Here is a 20,695-nt window from a genome sequence, read left to right as displayed (position 1 = left end):
GCCGCCAGCGCTGCGGGGGGAGCGGGGCCGGTAGGGCCTTTGCGGCGGGGCCGAGGCGCTAACGCTGGACGTTACTGCGAGCCTCACGCTCTGGGCCGTGTCACCTCGTCTCCGGTAGTTAATCTGACGCACGTTCGCGTCTGTCTGAAGGCAGAAACGCCGTGCTAGTCAACTTACACAGGATGGCAAACCCGAACGTTTGTTTGCTTGCAGGTGACCGGCCTGCGTGCCGCTGGGTTCAAGAGAAAGCTTGAACATAGGCACGCTAAAGCACAAAAATCACACTGACAAACCCAAGCCTTTTTTCTCTTAAATTTGTGCCTTTAAAGCTAGTCTTGAGCAGGAAACAAGCGAATAGGTAAAGAATCAAAAGTCAGCCATAGAAAAATGATACTGAACGAACTGGGAAATGTGAGACTGAAGAAGCAACTCATTGCTTAAAAGAGATGATAAAGCAAAACCTCTCTATATTACTGAAGCAAAATAAGCAAACAAACAGCCTGCAAAGTCATGAGTTCATAAAATCAACTGTATATGCATTAGAAATAATGTCACCTGAAGGCAACTGATGCGAGTGGGACAGTGAGGGTACCGCTACACAGGTTCAAATTAAAGTAAGTGTGAAATACATCCACAGGATGGTGCAAACAACAAGATAAATGACAAGCACTGCCCTGAAAGACAGGGGTGAAAAGGGGCTGACATGGCAGACTACCAAGAAGATAACGCAGCACACCATTTTCCTCCAAGATACCTGTGTGACAAGGAATGGGAGCTTTCTTGCCAGTCAGCTCCAAACAAACCCTGCAGAAGAAGGACTTTGCCTCCAGCCAGGACTGGAAGGTAGTGCTGTCGGGGCATGGGGAAGCACAGCAGAACCAGGAGTGCTGAGGGGAAACTGAAGTACTTTGTTAATTCCCGAGGGAAGGTGAGCTGAGTACAAAGAAGTTGAAGCCAGTCCTGGTTTGGCTGCTGCTCAGATGTGCTGAAGGATGCTGGGCCAAGTCCCAGCAGTGCTGACTGTGTCTCTACTTCTGACAGCAATGTAAAAGCTAGCTGAGATATGCTGTCTCATAGGGCATCATCTCATCACTCCCATGAGTAGACTATCCACAACTTTTGAGTCCTGTCCCAACTATAAGGAGCATGAGTTTCTAAGGGTAATCGTCAGAGTTGTAACAAGTCATTTACGAAAAATCTTTTCCCCTTGGGGAGTGGCAACCTTGCTCCACAAGTTATAGAGCATTTGAGTAGCAACATAATCAAATTTCAGGGGCTAATGAGTTAACAGTTTTGGCAGCAGATATTTTTATTGCAACTGGCTGTCCTTGCACAAACCACTTTAAGGAGAATATACTGGTGGAAAGCCATAAAGGTTATTTACATAGATGGAGTTTCATCATCTACCACTCCAAAACAGGCTGGGTTGGTTATGCTGATCTAATGTTTTCTTTATCATGGTTTGTGTGAGGCTAGGAACACATGTTAGATTGTGTTTTAGTTTGCTCTTATAGTATGTTGATGGTAGTCCTTTGAGATACCAGTTTAAATTATGCAGCATGTACAGTATTATAAAAACAGTTTCAGAAATGTAATATTCAAACAAAACCAAAATATTGCTTGTACCATGAGCTTTGTTACGCCCCAACTTAGCAATAACAATTTTCTGCAGGAAATAGCCCCCAACCTTCTTAAGAATATACCTTGCAAAATATTCTGAGAAGATCTTCAGTTTTCCCTTCCAACAAGTGGAAGAGAACAACTTTCAGGTTTGCTCCCAGGAGCTAATTTTTCCCTCTCTTTGAGAGCCATTCTCAGTCCCGTCCTGGTATGAAAAAGGTGGTTTGGCATTAGGTTAGTTCAGTAGTTTGAATTCACGGTTCTGTTCAGGATAGAAACTAAGGTACTTTTAAAAAAGTTAGCCTAAGTCTCAAAGAATGTCTACAAGAGCTTTTCAATTTTGTTTGGCAAACAATTTCAAATTCAAAGTTGCATCATTTTCTGCCATTAAAACAGACCAACTCTTGCAACATGGCCTGCATCTGAACTGAAATCAAGTATACATCTTTTACTGATATGACATAGCCTCTGCTTAAAGAAAGATCGGATTTAATCTTAAAGACAACCTCATCAAAACAGCTGATACATGATCTGCGTAGAATTATTCTTTTACAGAATTGCTTGCACTAGCTGGCATTCTTTTCTTCAAATGAAAGACAAACATTTGGGTTTGGTAGTTACTGACTACTTTCAAGTTACTTTTATTTCCATTAAAAATAGGCAGACGTTCCCTATTAAAGTTCAAAGAATTCCTGTCTGAGTCTAAAGAGAAACTTATGGTGATTTTTGTTACCAGACCCTGTACATTTTCCTACCCTGGCATTCTAGAAAAGGATGACCTGTTTGGCGTTATGACACTGTTTTGAAAATACAGCCAAAGAATTTCTCTCCTTGCAGCTTAAGAAATTAAGCCCCTGTCATGCAAACCTGGTACCAAACAATAATTTCCACCTGGGGCAGGTTTTAAACAAAGATACCTTACAAAGTGTTTTCCACAGCTGCCACTGTCAGTATTGTAACCCAGGGTGAGGAACAAGCACAGCCTGAACTTAAAACCGGAGTTTCCCAATTCTGCTGATGCCTGCTTGGATATAGGGCATCTGCAGCTTGAGGTCACCTGGCCTCTTCCCTTTCACTACCTGCAAACAGCGATTATCCTGTTCATACACAGATCGCAAAGCCTCAGCTTGCCTCTCAGCCTGCAGAACGCCTGTGGAAATAGCATCACTGTAATCATCCGGAGTATCGACAAGCTTGAACTTACATATATCTTCCTGCCAGACCGGCAAAGCCCGGGCACTGCAGACGGCGAGGCGGGCAGGCGAGGGCAGGCCGCGGGGCGGGCAGGCGAGGGCAGGGCGCCTTCCCGTGGCAGTCGAGGTCCTGCTGCCGCCGAGGGGACAGGCCCTGACGGCTCTGGGTGCGTGCGATTCAGAAGTCTCAGTAAAGACCCCCTCGTAGCCCACCCCCATCGCACTGCCCCGCCGCCGCCCGAGAGCAAACCTCCCCCCGCCCCGCCAGCCAGGCAGCTCGGCCCGGCCCCGCCCCCTCCCACCGCCCCGTCAAGACTACACTTCCCGTCGAGCCTTTCGCCGCAGCAACGGCCGCCCTCCCAGAAGGCCGCGCGGCGCCGCCGCCGCGCACTCCCATTGGTCGGATTCGAAAAGAAGCCGCGGCCGTGCCGGTTGCGCCGTACCGGTGAGCGGCGGCGGTTCTCCGGCCGGTGAGCGGAGCGGAGAGGAGAGCGGGGCTGCCTTCACCCGGCGGGGGTCGGCGGCTGGGCCAGGCCCGCCCCGCCCGGCGTGGCGTAGGCTCTCGGGTAAGCCCGTGCGGGTTGCGGGGCTGTCGCTTGAGCAGGGAAGGAGGCGGCGGCGGCTGCGGGCTGAGGGGTCGCGGAGATGGGAAGCAGCGTGGGCGGCCTTCGTGGCGGGCGGTGCTTCGTGGGGTCTCTTCCCCGCGCTTCTCCCTGCCGCGAGCGTGGTTACCAGCCTTACGGTGCGCGAAAACTTTTCGTCGCCGCCGTGGGGCGCGCAAGCCGCGGGTAGCGCCCGGCCCAGGGCCGCGGTGCTGCCGGAGCCACGCGGCAGCGTCCCGAGAGCGGGAAAACAGTGCGACGCCTGGAAGGGAGAGGTTGATGTTTGCAGGGGGAAACTTTCCTCTTAATCTTTCTTAAGTGTAAGGGCTGATGCTTCACGGTTGATGTCAGCTGCCAGGCTTGTCGCGCGGCTTGAGCCGTTTCTACCCTTCCTTGCGCGGGCTGTGACCACCGTTGGCTGTGTGTGCCGCTCTCGTTCCCCTTCGCTTGGGGTGTCTGCGGCTCTACGCTCTTGTCACGGTAAGCAGTTACAATAACGTATCCCAGTATACAAGTACCTTTTAGTGGCTACAGCCAGGAAACGTACCTGTTTACACCAGAATAGCTAAGGCAATTACAGTGCTGTGTGACACCACGTGGAGACAGAGGGATAGTCCCCATCTTGGGTTTTGCATGCTGTCAGTGGCTGAACCTTTCTGGTCTGCGTGCTGGGCTCGTACAAACAACTTTAATTCCAGCTTTGCACACATAGCTCGATGTTTGTCTTTCTCCCCTTATGTAAAAAGGCACAGAACGGGAGCATAATCTTGACAAATCACACTTTAAAATCAGCTTAGATTTAAAGCAGCTAAAATGCCAGTTATCTAAAAATTATGTTTCCTGTCAAGGCCTGATAAGGGTTTTGCAGTGTGACTTTGTGTAGCTGATGAATAAGACTTCTAGATTGTGACAGCACAGGTGTGTTTCTTTCCTGTAGTGGCTTATTCACAGATCAGTGTTTGTTCAGGCTGTGGTAATATTTCATGCCAAGTTTTTCCTGGTTTTCATGCAGTTACCTGACAAAAACTGTAGATTAGAAAAAACAAAGTAAACATTGCTGCTTACTTTATGTACAGCATTTGCAGCTTGGTGACGTTTGTCTAGATTCATGAAGTCCTGTATCTGCCTTTTACAGGCTAGATAGGAAGACTGAGCTGTTAAGTGCTTTGGCACTGTCGTGTCAGACATGGTTTTTAGCAAGGTTGTGGTATACATGTAAGGCTTTTCCCTGGTAAACAGTTGCTGTTCGTTGAAAGAGGAACAGCTGTTCTTGTTTCATCATGATGTGAACCCCCCTGCAGACCCTCTCCCCAGCTATCAGAAACTTGCTATGTCAATTATGAATAGGGTGAAGAAAGCTTTCTCATTAAAGAAATTGCAGCTATCAATCTCAAATTGACTTGTCTTCTAAGGCACTTCAGAAGCTCTACTTTATGTGATCAGAGAGGAAAAAAAATAGTTTTATTTTATGTTGCAGGATGGAACCGACTTTGGATAATGATAAATTTTTCAGACCATCCTATATTGCTAGTGTTGAGCCGCCTCAAAGAACAGGACCAGTAAATGTGGATGATATTAAAGCAGATCTCTCTGCTGAATTTTCTTCGGTTTCTTCAAGCTCGGACACAAGCCAGGTAAGAAAGTAATATTTGTATTGTTTGGGTATTTTTTTTTTAATAAGCTTAGTCTTTTCATCCATAAGAATAATCAGAATTTTACAGATAAGATGAGAAGCATCTTTAGGATGTTTTTAATTTGGAGGAGATGCATAGAATTAGATTAATTTGTGTGGCACTGCATTGATACCTTACTGGGTGCATCAGTCTTCTGTGAATGAGGCTAATTGCCTGTTCAGAGCAGCTTAAACACTGAATATTTTTATGGGTTTCATTCTTGATCTCTAGTTGGCCTGAATGTAGTGCCTGTATGTGTTGCAAGACTATTAACTCTAAGTTATCACAGCAAACTTCTGCAGGGGCCTAAGCACTTGTAAAAGCTGATGTAATGAATTACTTTTGCTTCTCACGTCATCAAATAAATCTGTTCAAAATAGCCTGATGAAAAGAAAACTGCCTTAACATGCTAGTTATCAAACACAGAATCTAGTCAAATTTCTAACTTAATTTGTTGGGGTTTTTTTGTTTTGTTTTTTTAATTTAGAGGAACAGTTTGGAGTCTAAGGGACACATACAAGTTTGCCTGCGTATTAGGCCATTGTCATCGCTGGAAAGAGAAAATGAATTGCAGGTGTGACATTTATTTACTTAAAAAATACCTTAAACGTATGTGTATTTTTTTTCCTGTAAGCTGAGCTCTCTATACTCTCTTCATGCCTGTGTTGATTGTGCTTCCTTTGATAGGACTGTATTTTACTTGAAGACTCAACAAGCATCATACTGAAGCCCCCCAAAAACTCTTTGAGTCGGCTAAGTGAAAAAACTGCTGGACAGATGATACAGAAGTTCACTTTTTCACGAGTAAATGAATTGTCTTTAAAAGTCTTTAATTTATTTCTGGAAAAAGTTGTTTAACGTATGTTATTTAATACCAAGCAAACTAGATTTTTAAACTGTCGATAGCCTTTATAAACATAGGGAATTTAAAAGATTCTTTAAAAGTCTCTAATGATTGCTTAAACAAAATGAAGATGTTTCTTGGTAATGCTCAGGTGTTTGGACCTGAAACAACTCAAGAAGAATTCTTTGAAGGTACCATGAAGCAACCAGTGCAAGACTTCTTAGATGGATATAATCGTCTTATTTTTACATATGGCGTTACAAATGCTGGGAAAACCTACACATTCCAAGGTATAAGTAGAAATGTGTTCTCCTTGAATGAACTTCCCTTTTTTTAAGTGAGGATTACTTCTAGCAGAAATATTATAACTTTTTCCTTTATTTAAACTGTAGGCCCTATACATTTGCTTCTCTTGAATATTTATAAATAGCCTTTGAAAGTCTCCTTCCATAACAAATACCACTAAACTACCAACAGACAGAGTCACTGCAAGAGTTTACATGAACACATAGTCATACTGCTTTGTAGGGCTGTAAAGTTCAACCAAGTGTGTGTGACTTGTCTTTTTTCCTGCAAGTATCTAGAGGGACCCCCCCCTCAGGGAGGAGGGGGAGGTAGGAAAATGTATCTTTTATATATCAGGATGTGAAAGTGTGTAAGTCACTCTACACCAGACTAGCATTTTGTTACTTTTTTTAATTATTATAAGTCATAGGCATCTTATATGGACTGTCTTAAAATAAGAAATAATATTTGAGTCTGTTTCAATTATTATAGGCAGAGAATAAATGTTTTGAAACATGTTTGATTACTTCCAAGTATTTTTGTCTTGTCTCAAGTTTCTGAGCTTAATAATATCCTGGGAGACCTTGTCTCCTGATGCACTATTCTGTACTGTTAAAGCTCAATATACTTTCTGGTCAGAAGATGTCATTCTTTAATTATTTTTAAAGCATTTTAACAAATGAGGTGATTTGATTCACATGGAAGGAATTTCTCCTGTAATGAAATGGCAGTTCTAGGTGCTATACTGCTGATTTTATACACAGAAGTAGTAGAAAGACAATGAGTTTTGTGCCATGTGAAATTGATCTTTATTGAAGTGATGTTGTCTTCTAAGTGATCTTCTGTTAAGTGGATTATAGCTAAAGACTACTGCCAGTACTTCCAGTTATCATTAATCTGGGGCAATAATGGGATGCTCTTCCCTGTCATAATAATTAATAGGTAAATAACAAAACCTAAGTTTCCTAAAGCATACAGCCCCTCATGCTTGACTAGTTTGGGGTGTATTGTGTGAGAATTTTTGATTCATATCTTCTCAGACTCTGGAGACTTTTTCATGGTATTATATTTTTAGCACTTAACTATCGACTTGTGATAAGAATTGGCAGGGCAGAATGTTGCTGCTGGGTGCCATGATTTTCTCTTCTGTTATTCCCAGTGTTGTCAATATAGCCTTTCCACTTTGGCATTACATGGGAGCCCGTATTCAGTCAATGATGAAGGACTGAAGTGAAGGATGAAGCAGGTTTTTTTGGACTGTTCATTGTTCACCAGCAACTGTGAACTTTGTTCATGTTAAGTTGAATTACAAGTGGCATTACAATAAACAAAAAATAATTAGAGAAAAGAGGAGATGAGGATGAAGAAATGTAATGCTACAGTACTTTAACTTAATATGTTATTTGGTTACTAGCTTGGTGTTTGAGTGCCAACCAGATTTTGCACAAGTTCTGACTTGGGCTTTTATCAGTTATAGCACTAGCTGTGTTGCCTATCTGTCTCAAGAGTAGGAGAAATCAGTCTGGAAGAAGATGCTGTCAGTCTGATACAGGACAGTAGTTTCTCTTCCTCTCTCCCCTTCTTTTCTCTGATTTAGAAATTAAAGTCAAGTGAACCCTTTTCAAACTTGCATCTGGATTCAGAAAGATCAAGTGTGCACTGAGGTTTTTATTTGACTATTTTGCCTTTCAGGTGCAAAAGTAGTATGCTCTGAGAAAAGGGTATGGGACAGGGGAAGGAGTAAGCCTTCACAAGTCTTCTAGAACTTTTTATGTAGGGTATGTGAAATTAGTACAGGACTGCAGCTGAGAGATCAGTTATCAGTGCTACTTTAGGATTACTTCCTTGACAGAGAGTGTGAAGGCAGCCTATGAAATGCGATTGAAAACCCACAAATCTCTATTAAATGTCTGTTGGCTGTGGTTTGTTTGTTTGTTTTTTTTCTTAAGGCTAAGCTTATGCAGAATACTCCAGCAGTTTTTCTTTTATCTTAGGCCCCTTACTGTCCAAGGGGTAGAGCATGAGATGTTGCTGAAAGCCAAATGCCTTTCAAAACACTCTTAAGATATTTCTGTTACCTTGAAAATACAGAAAACCTACTGCCTTGTGCTGTAAGTGGCCTCCACATTCCTCATGTATGCCTTGAGATTAGAATTGCTTATCTTTCTGTCTTCATTTATCTGTATACCTTGTTTACAGTAATAATTAGGATCTTTCTTTTGTATGTTGCTTTCAGGGACAGAAGATGATGTTGGTGTTCTGCCAAGGACTATGGATATGTTGTTTAAAAGTATTCAAGGAAAGCTATACACAGCAATGGATCTCAAACCCCATCGGTGTAGAGATTATATAAAGCTGACTAAAGACCAAGTGAGAGAAGAAACCGCTATTAAAAATTCAATACTCCGCCTAACAAAAGAGGTAGAGGAGCACTTCTTTCTATACTGATGAGTATACACATCTTTAGATAGTCTCTTCCAATTGAAAAATGAACAGGGTAATATTGAGCTATTTGTATTTAAGCATGGATGTGTCCATTTGCTGTCAGCCAGCTATTCAGGTTAGCAGTAAAGTGAGCAATAGGGTTGATGAACCCTGTTCTGCTGTGGATTTCTGTCTTGTGGCTGAATACTTGATAGGATGTAAACTCTAAGATTTTTTTCTATAGTGTGGACACCTGATAACTTATCCTCTGGGGTTACTCGTGCTTAAGAAGGACTGAATGAAAGTACTCTCTCCATCTGTGGGGATGCTAGTAGGTCTGTTCCTTTAAATGATTTACTGTCTTTGAGGGTACTGGAAAGAAACTAATGATTTCGAGGTTGTTCCTCTCTTCCAGTTTGGCAAATATCCTCAAAGGAAGCAAAATTTTTTTTTGAAACAGCAGAGCTATAAAGCCAGTAGACTTCTAAAGACTTGAATTAAAATGGGCTTCTGCTGGACTTTATTCTTAAACAGATTGCTATTGGGCAGTCCAGAAACACACTTCAGTTTTAGGAGTTGCCTGGAATTCTAAAGCTGTTTAGTCCAGTTACAGTTATAGGGAATTTGTATTTTGTATAAGCATACCTTTTTCTTGGTGTTTCTAATTTTGGAGTGAATGGAATAATATAAAAAAAACCTGAGCATATTCTAGAAATTGGAGCTAGAGAGGGATTATTGTGCTCTTTTTTTTATTTTTAATGAAAAGAATTAAGCATTTCCCCAGTGGTATGCTAGATTATAATGAGGTGTTCTGGCTGTTGTGGGACAGAATATATCTGTTACCTTGATTTTTATCTATTTAGTTAACTGGACTTCTCTAGTGTGGAAGGCAGGTGGCAGCAAAATTCTTCAAGACTTCACTTCAAAAGCACAGGCATATGTTAAATCTAGCTCTAGCAGTCTTTAAGGACTTCAGAAAAATCTGTCATGTATGTGTGTTCGAATAAACATATGTCCCCTCCAGTTTCTAAAACTGGTTGTGAGAACAATACTTTAGCTTATAAATTTGGTGGCAAAGTTTGCACCTACTTCAACAGAGACAGGTTTGGGTGGGTGTTTTATATGTGTAAAGCTTAAACCTTAAAGTTTTGATTACATAAATATTAAACTATTTCAGGGATCTCTTCATGAAATCCCAGCATTGTATGAAGTATACTCTTGCCAAAACACTAAAAAAACCCTGACCCAAACCACACTCATTTTCTAATCCATGTTTCTTTTAAGCATACTGTTTTTTGTAGATGAGTTGTACTTCTTTGTAGTTCTGTGCCTAAAAAACAAACAACAGCCAACCAAAACTAAGACTGGGAATGGAGTGTATGTGTATGAACCTCATAAGCTATAGCTGTAGGGACTTGTTTTACCCTTTTATGAAAATTTTCCTTTTCTTATTAAAACCTAGACTTTGTTTCAACTGTGAAAGGTTTCTACAGCCTGTATCATGAAGCAGGAAGTTGGTCACTTAATTTCTTAAGTGAATGAGTATTCTACATACACATCTGTTTCTAAGGGTTGACCTAGTAAGCCTTAAGATAAGGAATCCTGAATTAGCAGAATACCAATAATAAGAAATTTCAGTACTCTCTAGATTCACCAGATTGAGACTAATGTGTAAACTGCAACTGGACTCCTGCAAATCATCCTGTTAAATCACCCTGTTTCTGTTTGGGCTCCCACCCCTCTATTTTTCTGTGGCTAGTTTTCTTCTGGTTCAGCAAGCTGAAATGCTATATACTGTGATAGGGCATGATATAAGGGAAGTGTCAGGAATGAGTATTAATGCAAGAATCAACCCTTTCAATAGAAGTGTGCAGGTGCATTGAACTAGGCATGATGTGTAGCCAGGATCTTTGTATTGGCATATTGCAATTACATTGTATCCCTATCTAGTAGGACAATAGAGCTGTTACAAAAGTAACTGGTGGTGTACTGTCAATGATATATCTTAATATCTCTGTTCTCTTTTGTAGGTAGACCATCAATATAGCAGTAATAACAAAGGACCAGTTGATTCTAAGGGTATGTTTTATATTAAAGAATTGTAATTAAAGCTGACAAAGAAGCTTTCTTAAAGTCAGTAACTGAATTCTGGCCTATGGTAATAACAAAATGACTACTTGGCATTTTTATATGCATGTGAATTAGATAGTGAGCAAGTTATCTGGGCAGAAAACAAGGATAAAATGGCTAGAAGAATACCTGAACAGGCATTAAATGAGATGAAACTATAGCAAAGAAAAGTAGTACTACTTATGCTATGGGCCCTAGTGGTATCGTGACAGGCTTTTACAGTACCTGTATGTAATTAGATAAACCTAATTCTAGCATTTAAAAACTACCTAAATACTAGGTTTGCTTTAAAAAGTCTGAATGAAGTATACTTGACAGTTTAATTCTGTCTTCAGAAGATATTGAAGAGACTCAAATAATTCTAGCCAAGCTGGATGTGTTTGGTAGAATTTGCAAGTGGAAAAGGAAGTGGTAGAGTAGGTGTCTTTTGCAGATATGTAGGGTAAACATGTGACTTCCAGATACTTAAGAAAGGGTGGGAAACTTCAATGGATTTTTGCCTGCAGTAGGTATTTTTTAGAAGGCTTCTGTAATATCAATTTTCACTTATTAATTTTTTAAATGAAATTCACTTTACTAGGCCTATATTGACTTGTAATATTTTGTACTTGGCAGATTTGGAAGAACTCTTAAAAGACTTGGAACAATCTAGCACAACTGTGAAAAATTACATCAAGTTTTCTGTTTGGGTTTCATTTTTTGAGATTTACAATGAATGTTTTTATGATCTACTGATTCCTATGTCAAATGAAAAGAAGAGAAAAACACTACGCCTTGCTCAAGATGTCAAGGGATGTTCTTATGTAAAAGGTGATTAGAATACATTGCAAATTGCTAAACACGGAACTTGAAAAGTTAGCCTTCCTGTAATAATATCTCTTTCTAGATTAGAAAACTCCTAACTGCATACACTGTGGCACTAGAAATGTCTACCTTGAGTATGAAAGGCAACAATCTACATAAATAGTAGTATCTGTACCTTTAATAGCGTTTTCTCTTTATTCTTGACTGTAACTCTTAAAAGCCTGTGTGCACTTCACTGCCCTGAAATTTCTTTGAAATGGAAGAAATATTGAAAACAATTGGCAAATTTGTAGGTGGCTTGGTCTTTTTTTTTTTCCACTCTCTTAAAAAAGCCTCTAAAAATTCTTAACTATAGTTATAACTGGCTCAACAGTTCTCTTTTTTGCTTTGTTTTTTTTTTTATTTTCTGTAGAGAAACAGTCTGACTACAAATTACATTTTACAGTACTCCAGTTTAATCAAACCTGTGATGTAATTTGTTTTGGGTTGGGGGTGGTGTGGAGTTAACGGAACTCAAAATAGCAGTAGAGTTTGTTTCTGGCCATGGAAAAAATAGGGTTTGAAACATGTTTGATTTGTTACAGGTTCTTTGGACAATCAAGACACCAATTCTAGATTAAAGGCTTTTTTGTAGGTGTTTTGCCCGCTACTTTTATCTTTCATATGCCAAACTATAGATTCAAAAAGCAGAATTGGACAATAAACCCAACTTCTTCATTCTTCAAAGACTAGAAAATGTGTGAAGTGGGAAATAGTTTGCTTTGAGCTATGCTTCAGCATAATCTTTTTTTATAAAGCTTGGAAGTATAATTGTGTGGAAGTGTTCCTGATGTAATTGAGGAAAACCAGTTAATGATTTTTCTTGTTTTTCTTGGTCACAGGTGGTATTTTTCATAGTACAATTTTGGTGACATCTAATTTAAGAGGTCATAATGTTCATATTATAAGTTCTGTTAGTAGGGTTGTTAGTATTTACTCTAGCACATATCAAGATGACATACAGTCATGATTTTGCAGACAAAATTCTTCACTGATGTCAAAGATATCTTTCAGTTGATAGCCCTGAAAGGTGTCCATTCCCCGCCCCCCCGCTCCAAATCATGGGCTAGAACAGAGAGGCTGTCCAGGTAGAATTCTGCCTTGATGAATATGAACATGGGGCTTTCATATTCATATTAGACCCTACCTTTTGGCTTTTCAGTGCTCAGGCTAAGGTTGCTCACTTAATATGGATGGAACCTATTTTAGTGTGCTAATAGGATGAAATGATGTGATATACTTGTCCTTCCTTTCCCATGGAAGGAGGAATCTTGATATTATTTGTCATGTAATTTCTGTCTAACGCAGGCTTAGTGAAATGTTTGTATGTCTCAAGTAAATGTACTATTCTTGCTGTGTGTACACTATCCCCTAATCCCTTTCTTTTTGATAATGATATTTACAAGATTATTATGTTTGTTCTTCCTAAAGATCTGCAGTGGGTTCAGATTTCTGATTCTAAAGAAGCTTTTAGACTTCTAAAACTGGGGTTGAAACACCAAAGTATTGCAAGCACGAAACTAAATACTTGCTCCAGCAGAAGGTGAGAAACATTTTGAATAGCATTCGGCATAGGATGGTGTGTGGGAGGACGGAGAAACTAAAATATGGCTTGTGGCTTTTAGGAGAGGAAGAGTCTTTAACAAGGTCTAGATATCTAGGTTTCAGTTTTGGTGTCCTTTAGCACTATGTGACCCAATGCTTTAAGCCAAAAGGATTCAATCCTTCAATAAGATGAACACATACAAAAGCTAACAGTGTTTTATCAAATACTCTCCTTCAAGTAAAAGCACTTAGCTTTATTCCATCTAAATGTCTGAGGAAAAAGCAAAATAAGTGCTACATAAAGGTATATTTAAAAGTTTGTATTTGATAGAGTATATGCGTAGATATGTTGACAGATTTAACAGTGTTTTGAACAGATGTTGTGGAGGCTAAAAATATTTTGAAGGTATTGGTCTACTTTGCCACTTCACTGATTTAAACTTCTCCCTTTAGTCACAGCATATTCACAGTTAAGATACTAAAAATTGAAGATTCAGGAGTACCACGAGTGACCCGAGTCAATGAGTAAGTGCAGAGCAGACTTCCACCTCTTCTGTTATGATGAAGTTGTCAATTACTTTCCATGTCAGTGTACCTGGTACTGTACTGCACATCCAGTGCTCCCTGGCAGAGCCTCATGTATGTGTGGTGGTTTTCCCACTTCCTACACTCATAAGAGTACTTGGCCCTCTACCTCAAGCCATCAGGTTGCAGTGCTGTTCTATATCTTGTCCCCTCTGTTCAGCACAAGGTTCTGCTACCCTGCTATACTCCTGAATGCATGTAAGTCCTCAGAAGGAAAAGGACAGGGGGGGGAAAAATAGGAAGTGTGTTGGGAAAAGATTTGGCAGGAAGTAGGGTGAAATTTGATTGGGGAAGCAACATTGAAAAGGATGGAAGAGTTCATGTAGATGAAGATCAAGAAATTCTTCCTCTAAGAGAATTGATCATATTTAAAAGTGAATAACTTGTGCATGTTCTAAGGCAAATAAAGTGACTTTGTCTTATCTGCTTTCAGGTTGTCAATGTGTGATCTTGCTGGTTCAGAAAGATGTACCAAGACCCGCAATGAAGGTGACAGATTGAAAGAGAGTGGAAATATAAACACCTCTCTCCTGATTCTAGGCAAGTGTATTAACGCACTCAAGAACTGTCAACAGTCAAAGTAAGTCCTATGAATTGCAGACTGGTTGTGGTTTTTAGGTATTGCCTACAATGTTTATAAGATATACAATGCTAACACTAAGGTTTTGGTAGAAAAGATGTATAGACTTGCAAAGTCTATACTGTAAAGTCTTGTTGATATACCAAAGTTATCTTAAACTTGCCTTGTTTTACTTTTTAATTAAATCATTCAAATTCTACCATCCTTTAAACATGCAATCATAGATTTTAGCAATTTAACTTTCTTCTGAGCTTGGCTTATCAAACAAACTTTGGAATAAGTTTAAAACTCCCTTTTCACTAGTGTCATAGTAAGAGTCAAATTTTCAGCATTTTATTATTCCGTTGTGAACTAACTCCATTTTCTACATACTTCTAGTGTAACATTTTTCAGCAGCAGGATATTGCTGTGCTCTCATAAGTGTGCACTCTGACAAAATTTGTCTTCTTTTTTTTGTAAATCTTGACATAACTTTAATACTCTCCTCCTGATCTAGCTAACCACATGCAGACAAAAGAAAGCCTTCCCACTATTTATGCCCTAGCTGGATGTAACTGTCCAGGAGCTGCTTTTTCCTCAGGTTGTCATTTGAAGATCTATTTCTGTCCCAGAAGATAAACAAACTCTCAATCTGCTGATTGATATGCCCAGATGTGCTTTGCCAAAATCACTTACCCCACAACACTGTTCCTGACAGCCTATTCAAAGTCTATCACACCCTAAGGTGAAAAAGTTTTGCTAGTGCGTGTTCCTGATTAACCCTACATTTTGTGCATTTATGGTCTTTCTTATCATTCCTATCTGGAGAGAACAGGAAGATGTGTTAAAACTAGCAGCTGCTTAGAGAGCTGTTAATGTATTCAGAATGTCGTCTTCTGATCCTAATAACTTGGAATTTTAACAATATAGAAGAAATGTTCTGAAGCATGATCTCTTAAAGTGTTAATAGATGCCCCTTGCAAGTTGAATAGGAAGCAGTAGCTCTCTTAAAATTCTTGTTTATCAGTCCTGCAGCGAAGCTACTTATGAGCTGTATGTGTATTCTGGCAGGAGTGTCACTATCTTGCTGAGTTCTGTAGCACTGTTCATGTAACTGAATAGCTGTCGTGTCCAAAATGCAAGCAACCTATTCAGCAGCAAGTGTGTGTTTAGTCACGTTTTAGGAATTCTCATAAAATTTCCTATAAGCATCAAAACTACATCACCAGCTGTTAAATTCAAGGGCACAACTTCTGATTTAGGAAATGCCAAACTGCTGGGGGATTACAGAAGTTGTTCTGAAAAGTATCTCCATCTGTTTGGTGTATACTCATTTGCTTGCCTGTGCGCTTGCTATTGTCCATTCTCAGAGGCAGGAATACTGAGTGAGAAAGATCTCTGGTAATGTTGGATACTGCATGCCTAGAATGAGACATCCTTTTCATGAGTGTGGAAAGGAGAATAGAAAGGTGGGGTATAGTTTGATGTAGCATGAGGCTATGTGACCTACCGTAGGCTAAATGATGAACACACTTTTTAAGTGCTCCCATTGATTGTATTGGTATAGCCTATCTGAGATAATGGCTAAAGCAGCAGTCACAACAGCTATGCAGTCTCTTCACAAACAGCTGTATCTAGTCCAAAACAATTTTAATTGATTTAAAGACTGCTGCTTTTAAAAATATTTTTAAGTCTTCAGGCTGGATAGCTCTTACCCTGACTGGAAATTATTAAACTTCTTGTCATCTGTTCTTTTGTCTTTAAAGGTTGCAGCAGCACATACCCTTTCGGGAAAGTAAGTTAACTCATTTTCTTCAAGGATTCTTCAGTGGAAAGGGGAAGGTATACATGATAGTAAACATAAGCCAATGTGCCTCAGTATATGATGAAACACTTAATGTGCTAAAGTTCTCGGCCATTGCACAAAAAGTAAGTGTGTTGTAGTTTATTCTGTTGATCAGTACTTACGATTTGCATTTAAAGAGCAGGTTCTCTCACTTCTAAGAATATGAATTTAGTTACTGGATTTTTCTGTCTCGTATTGCAATCATATTTTCTAATTACTTCTAGTCAGGCTTTTTTTTCTTTGTAAAGCTTTTAAAAAGGCTTTGTGGGGTCACTTTTTTTTCTTTGGAGTGTGGGTATGGGAGCATCTCCTACTGAAAATCCATAGTTCCTATAAAATGTCCAGCCTAACAAGACGCTACATTTGGTAGAAATTCCTGAGATCTAGGTAAATTTGTCTTCTGCATGCATAACATGCTGTCACCTAGGAGCAATTCTGGCTGCCCCATGTATTACTGCTATCTTAATTTGGAATATTGCTCACCTGAAATACCGATAAAATAGGTTGAGCACCAAAGAGTTTAAAAGGTCATCTTTATGTCCATAGAGGCTTCAGTGGGAAGGTGGAGGTTAAGCAGAATGAGTAGAAGTAGTGCAGTGATATAAGCCTGGCAAAGTTGGAAGACTAAAGTATCAGGGATCAGTGCTGCAGCCTTAATGGAAGCTGTGGAAAACTTCTGTTGACAGTTAGATATGTTCCAAGGACAATAGACCCAGGCCTTTGGAATGTTGGCTCATCTAAGCAGGTTAAGTACGTTACAGGGAGCAGACTGTAAGGTTGATACAGTTGTTGAAGAAATAGAATTTATAGGATGATATTTGTCTAATGCAACTGGAAACTCAAAGTATAGGAAACACAGAAATCTGAGGTGGCAACCCTCTTGTAGGTTGTCTGGCTAGTGAAACTTGGTGTTCCTGGGATCAAAAGAAGGGTTAGACTATAAAGTGACTCCTTTGTACTCTAGCTGGAAACTGGTCTAAGTAGTGACTCTGAACAGAGGGTAGGTTGGGAGAGTACTGTGCTCAGGACACCTATAGGAAAGTGCAACAGGTATCTCTTGGAAGCGCCAGTAGAAGTTCTAAAAAACACTTGAGTTTTTTTTCTTTCTTTTCTGGGTAGGTTTTAGTTATGGACACATCTATTCTTCCCCAAGATCAGTCATTTGGCCAGAAATCAGCAAGAGAATCATCAGTAGTTAGTGACACTAAAATGCCAATCCCAAGGAAAAGAGCTACTATCTTATGGGACAGGAGCTTAGAAGATGTGATTGAAGATGATGATGATGAGATGGAGGAACAACATAATAAGTCAAGAGAAGAAGCAGTGCAGAAACACGAAGAAAATAAAGTTCTTATTGGAAAAGAAGACTATAAGGTGTGTGCCAGGGCTACTTTAAGAATTAGTGTAGCATGGAGTCTTGAAGCAAGGTATTTTTCTCCTGGTTTCCCCCATATCTCACCTGTTGGATTTTTTTTTCTGATCACCCTTATTCTACCTAAATCCAGTGTTAAGAACTAAAAGTGGGATTACTCATGACTTAGTGCCTATTGTGGGAAAATTATGAAATGTGTCTAAATACAGACTAACCAGAAAAAATTGCAGATTTGGCTTTCTCTCCTTTTGGTAATCTACGGTCAATGCACAGCAAGTATTACTGTGTTTCTAGCAATACAGAAGACTATTCCTTTGTATTCTATGCACAAGAAAACTCTGGAAGCCATTCTTTAAGAAACAGCAATTTTAGTCACTTTTAGGGAAGATGAGGAGAGAACAGAGGACTAGAGACTGTTTTGTGGAGGTTTCATTAATATTGCCCCAAAAATGAGCATCTGGAAAACAAGAGCCAAATCCTGTGGAGCTTAAGCCTGTTTTTTAAGACAGCTTCAAGAATTCTTGTAAGAAACTTAATATTCTTTGAAAATGCCTGCTCTGTGCAAACTTATAAATTGCTGGTCTAGTACCAAACAGATATTTCAATCTACTCATGAATCCTCTTGTTTATGAATAAGCTAATAAAAGAACTGGAATAACTTTTGCCAGCCGGAAGAGCAAACTGTTGTTGTAGTGTTTGGGGAATGGGAAAAATCTCACTTCTGGGAAACTATTTCTTTATGAAAAACTTAATACTAATGGTAATTCTAGACACTGCTGAGTCTCATAGAAGAGTTGAAGAACAAACTTATTACTGAAAAGAAGAATAAATTGCTGCTGGAACTGAAAATTCGTGAAGAAGTGATACAAGAATTTACCCAATATTTTGCTGAGCGGGAAATAGATTTCAAGTAAGTTAGCATTAAGTGGCTTTAAAATTACTGGTTAAAAAAAATGAAAGTAAATTCACTTATTTCTTAAATCTGTTTCTTGGCTATAAGAGACCACACTCTTCTGCTAGGCTTACTGCTTCTGTTAAAAGATCAGTTTCTGTTTGGACTAAGAGTTCAGGAAAAATACTGTGTAGGAAGGGCTTTGATTTTTGTGAGATGGGTAGGGGTGTGTGTGGAATCTGTAAGCAGTGTTTTTGTTCCTGTAGAGCTCTCCCTAAGAGCAGAGCTTTGTTGATAGGATGTCTATAGAAAGAGTGACACTTGCAAATTCTTCATTTACTGCAGTCTTAGTGATACTCCAAACAGGTATTCTGCCTCAAGAAGCTTAGAAAAAATGCTTGTAGTTAAATGCTATCCATAATATGTATATATATTTGTCTCCACCTCATTCTTCAGGGGTGTGTGTCTGGGAAATACGGTTCTATTTTGGTGTAGCAACACAGTTTTGTGTATTGTTCTATTGTGCCAAAATAAAGAAAAAAAGTCTTTGTTAATAGGCAGCTTAACTAATAATTTCTTAGCAGCTCGTATGGCTAGCTTTTAGCTGACTTATTTTTCCTACTGTAGAGAGTGCCTTTCTCACGAACGACAACGGCTTGAAGAAAATTCTGAAAGACGGTTGGAAATCTTCAAGGAACTTGTAAATGGTTATACTAAATACACAGATGAAGAAAATAAATTAAAGGATCAGGCTTGCAGTGAACCAGCTGGAACTCTGGTATATTTATTTGCCCCCAATAATATCCCTTTTACTAACTGCCTTATGTTATGGTGATGGTATGTCTCAAGGATTAGAAGGATAGTTTCAAGGACTTGCATGCTGTGTAACTGTATCCTCAGCAAGATATATTTGTCACATTTAATAGGAGTAGTTGCTGAGCCTCGGGTATGCATTTAGGAATCTTTGGGGTTTTCTGCATTTCTGCAACACAAAGTGAAATTTACTGTACACAAATTGGGGGAAAAGCTGCAATTATGGTATAAACTCTATTGCATTAAGTGCCTATTTAAAATATTTGAAGCTGACTTCTTAGGCCCTATATATTGACTGTACTGGAGTGGTCCCAGAGGCTTTTTCCCTCTTAAGGCTATTGTAGCTACAACTGAAGCAATGAGAAGTGTATGTACACTTAAGCCATAACTAGACTCTTAACTTGAGGCTGGCTCTTGTGACTTTGGAACCTCTGTTGTTAAAAGACAAAGAGGAAAGGTATAAAGTCAATGTTTTGAGTACAACTTAATTTGATAAGTTGCTGCAAACCTATTTCACCTCACAAATTTTTACTGATGTGTGAAAATTTCAGATGTATTCCTTCTAAAACTGTTCACTTGCTGTGTTCATGCAATGTTCTCGTTGAGTTTAAAAAAAAGTAGCTTTTATATTAAATTTGGAGGGGATGCTTTTGCAGTGCTATAAAAGGGAATGTGATGGTGGGTCATTAAATGCTATAAAAATCAAGTGGCTATTACTTGATACTGGAGACTTGTCTGTGAAAGTAGGCAGAAACTGGCAATCAAATTGTATATGAACCCACAAGATGGCTTTGAAGTCAGAATTAACTGTACTTACATGTTTGAATTCATAATGGTCTTCCAAGTTTTCTGTACAAGTAATGGCTATTGTGTAATTTTTTGCTATTTCTAAATGCATATAAATTATCTTTCAGGATGAAGACTGTAGTATAGGACCAGGCACCTACACTGATCTTGAGGGCATTATTGATTCTCTGCAGAATGATGTCATTGATATAAAAAAGCAGGCAGAAGCAGCACACAGGTACATTGTATCTCTAGAGGACCCACAGGAAGCTATAGGCTGGCTTGAAAAACAGCTGGGAAAAGTTACCACTGAACTAACTAAGACCAAAGAAGAGCTGATGAAAAGAACCAATGAACTAATCAGAACCGAAGAAGAGCTGACACAGAAAACCAAAGGTGAGCTGGGTGTAAGTGTGATGTGAAAGGCAGAAAAAAGAAATGACTGACTACTGTAGAATAGAAATAATAATCCAGTTGAGCAGGATTTTGGAATCAAATCATATGTATAGAGGTGGTAACCAATTGTTTTGTGTATGTTCAGATTGAACAATTCCATAGGCCTTGGTTATTTCATTTTTAAGACAAAACTTAAAATTGTTAATTGTAGGCTTCTGAATTGTGGGGTAAAATGTCAACATTATTGATTTTATGGTTATATTGTAATCCCTCTACATTTTGCTGAT

At 39.3% G+C, this 20,695-nt stretch overlaps 2 protein-coding genes across 7 annotated transcripts in view; one reads left to right on the top strand and one right to left on the bottom strand.

The window, feature by feature from the left end:
• PANK1 (pantothenate kinase 1) overlaps positions 1-3,057 on the bottom strand; it is a 47,868-nt gene extending 44,811 nt beyond the window's left edge. For 5 of the 6 annotated variants that reach the window (XM_010564953.1, XM_010564947.1, XM_010564949.1 and 2 more), the window contains exons 1-2: positions 2,825-3,057; positions 1,704-1,825 (exon numbers count right to left, since the gene is read on the bottom strand). The gene's annotated coding sequence lies outside the window, so the exon portion shown is untranslated. The remainder of the gene's footprint in view (positions 1-1,703; positions 1,826-2,824) is intronic. The other variant, XM_010564948.1, reaches the window with a different exon arrangement.
• Positions 3,058-3,358: 301 nt separating this feature from the next.
• KIF20B (kinesin family member 20B) overlaps positions 3,359-20,695 on the top strand; it is a 42,455-nt gene continuing 25,118 nt past the window's right edge. Inside the window, exons 1-16 of the mRNA XM_010565037.1 lie at positions 3,359-3,379; positions 4,893-5,049; positions 5,576-5,662; positions 5,776-5,892; positions 6,084-6,222; positions 8,454-8,638; positions 10,672-10,720; positions 11,387-11,581; positions 13,046-13,157; positions 13,613-13,684; positions 14,178-14,324; positions 16,070-16,232; positions 17,269-17,523; positions 18,292-18,431; positions 19,041-19,191; positions 20,141-20,408. Of these exons, the coding sequence (XP_010563339.1) occupies positions 4,894-5,049; positions 5,576-5,662; positions 5,776-5,892; positions 6,084-6,222; positions 8,454-8,638; positions 10,672-10,720; positions 11,387-11,581; positions 13,046-13,157; positions 13,613-13,684; positions 14,178-14,324; positions 16,070-16,232; positions 17,269-17,523; positions 18,292-18,431; positions 19,041-19,191; positions 20,141-20,408 (2,236 nt within the window). The 5' untranslated portion in view covers positions 3,359-3,379; position 4,893. The remainder of the gene's footprint in view (positions 3,380-4,892; positions 5,050-5,575; positions 5,663-5,775; positions 5,893-6,083; positions 6,223-8,453; positions 8,639-10,671; positions 10,721-11,386; positions 11,582-13,045; positions 13,158-13,612; positions 13,685-14,177; positions 14,325-16,069; positions 16,233-17,268; positions 17,524-18,291; positions 18,432-19,040; positions 19,192-20,140; positions 20,409-20,695) is intronic.

The sequence above is a fragment of the Haliaeetus leucocephalus genome, unplaced genomic scaffold (genome assembly GCF_000737465.1).
Source record: "Haliaeetus leucocephalus isolate CR32 unplaced genomic scaffold, Haliaeetus_leucocephalus-4.0 Scaffold184, whole genome shotgun sequence".
In the NCBI taxonomy this organism is placed as follows: domain Eukaryota; kingdom Metazoa; phylum Chordata; class Aves; order Accipitriformes; family Accipitridae; genus Haliaeetus; species Haliaeetus leucocephalus.
Note: the sequence above shows the minus strand (reverse complement) of the source record. Positions and strands in the feature narration are given on the sequence as shown.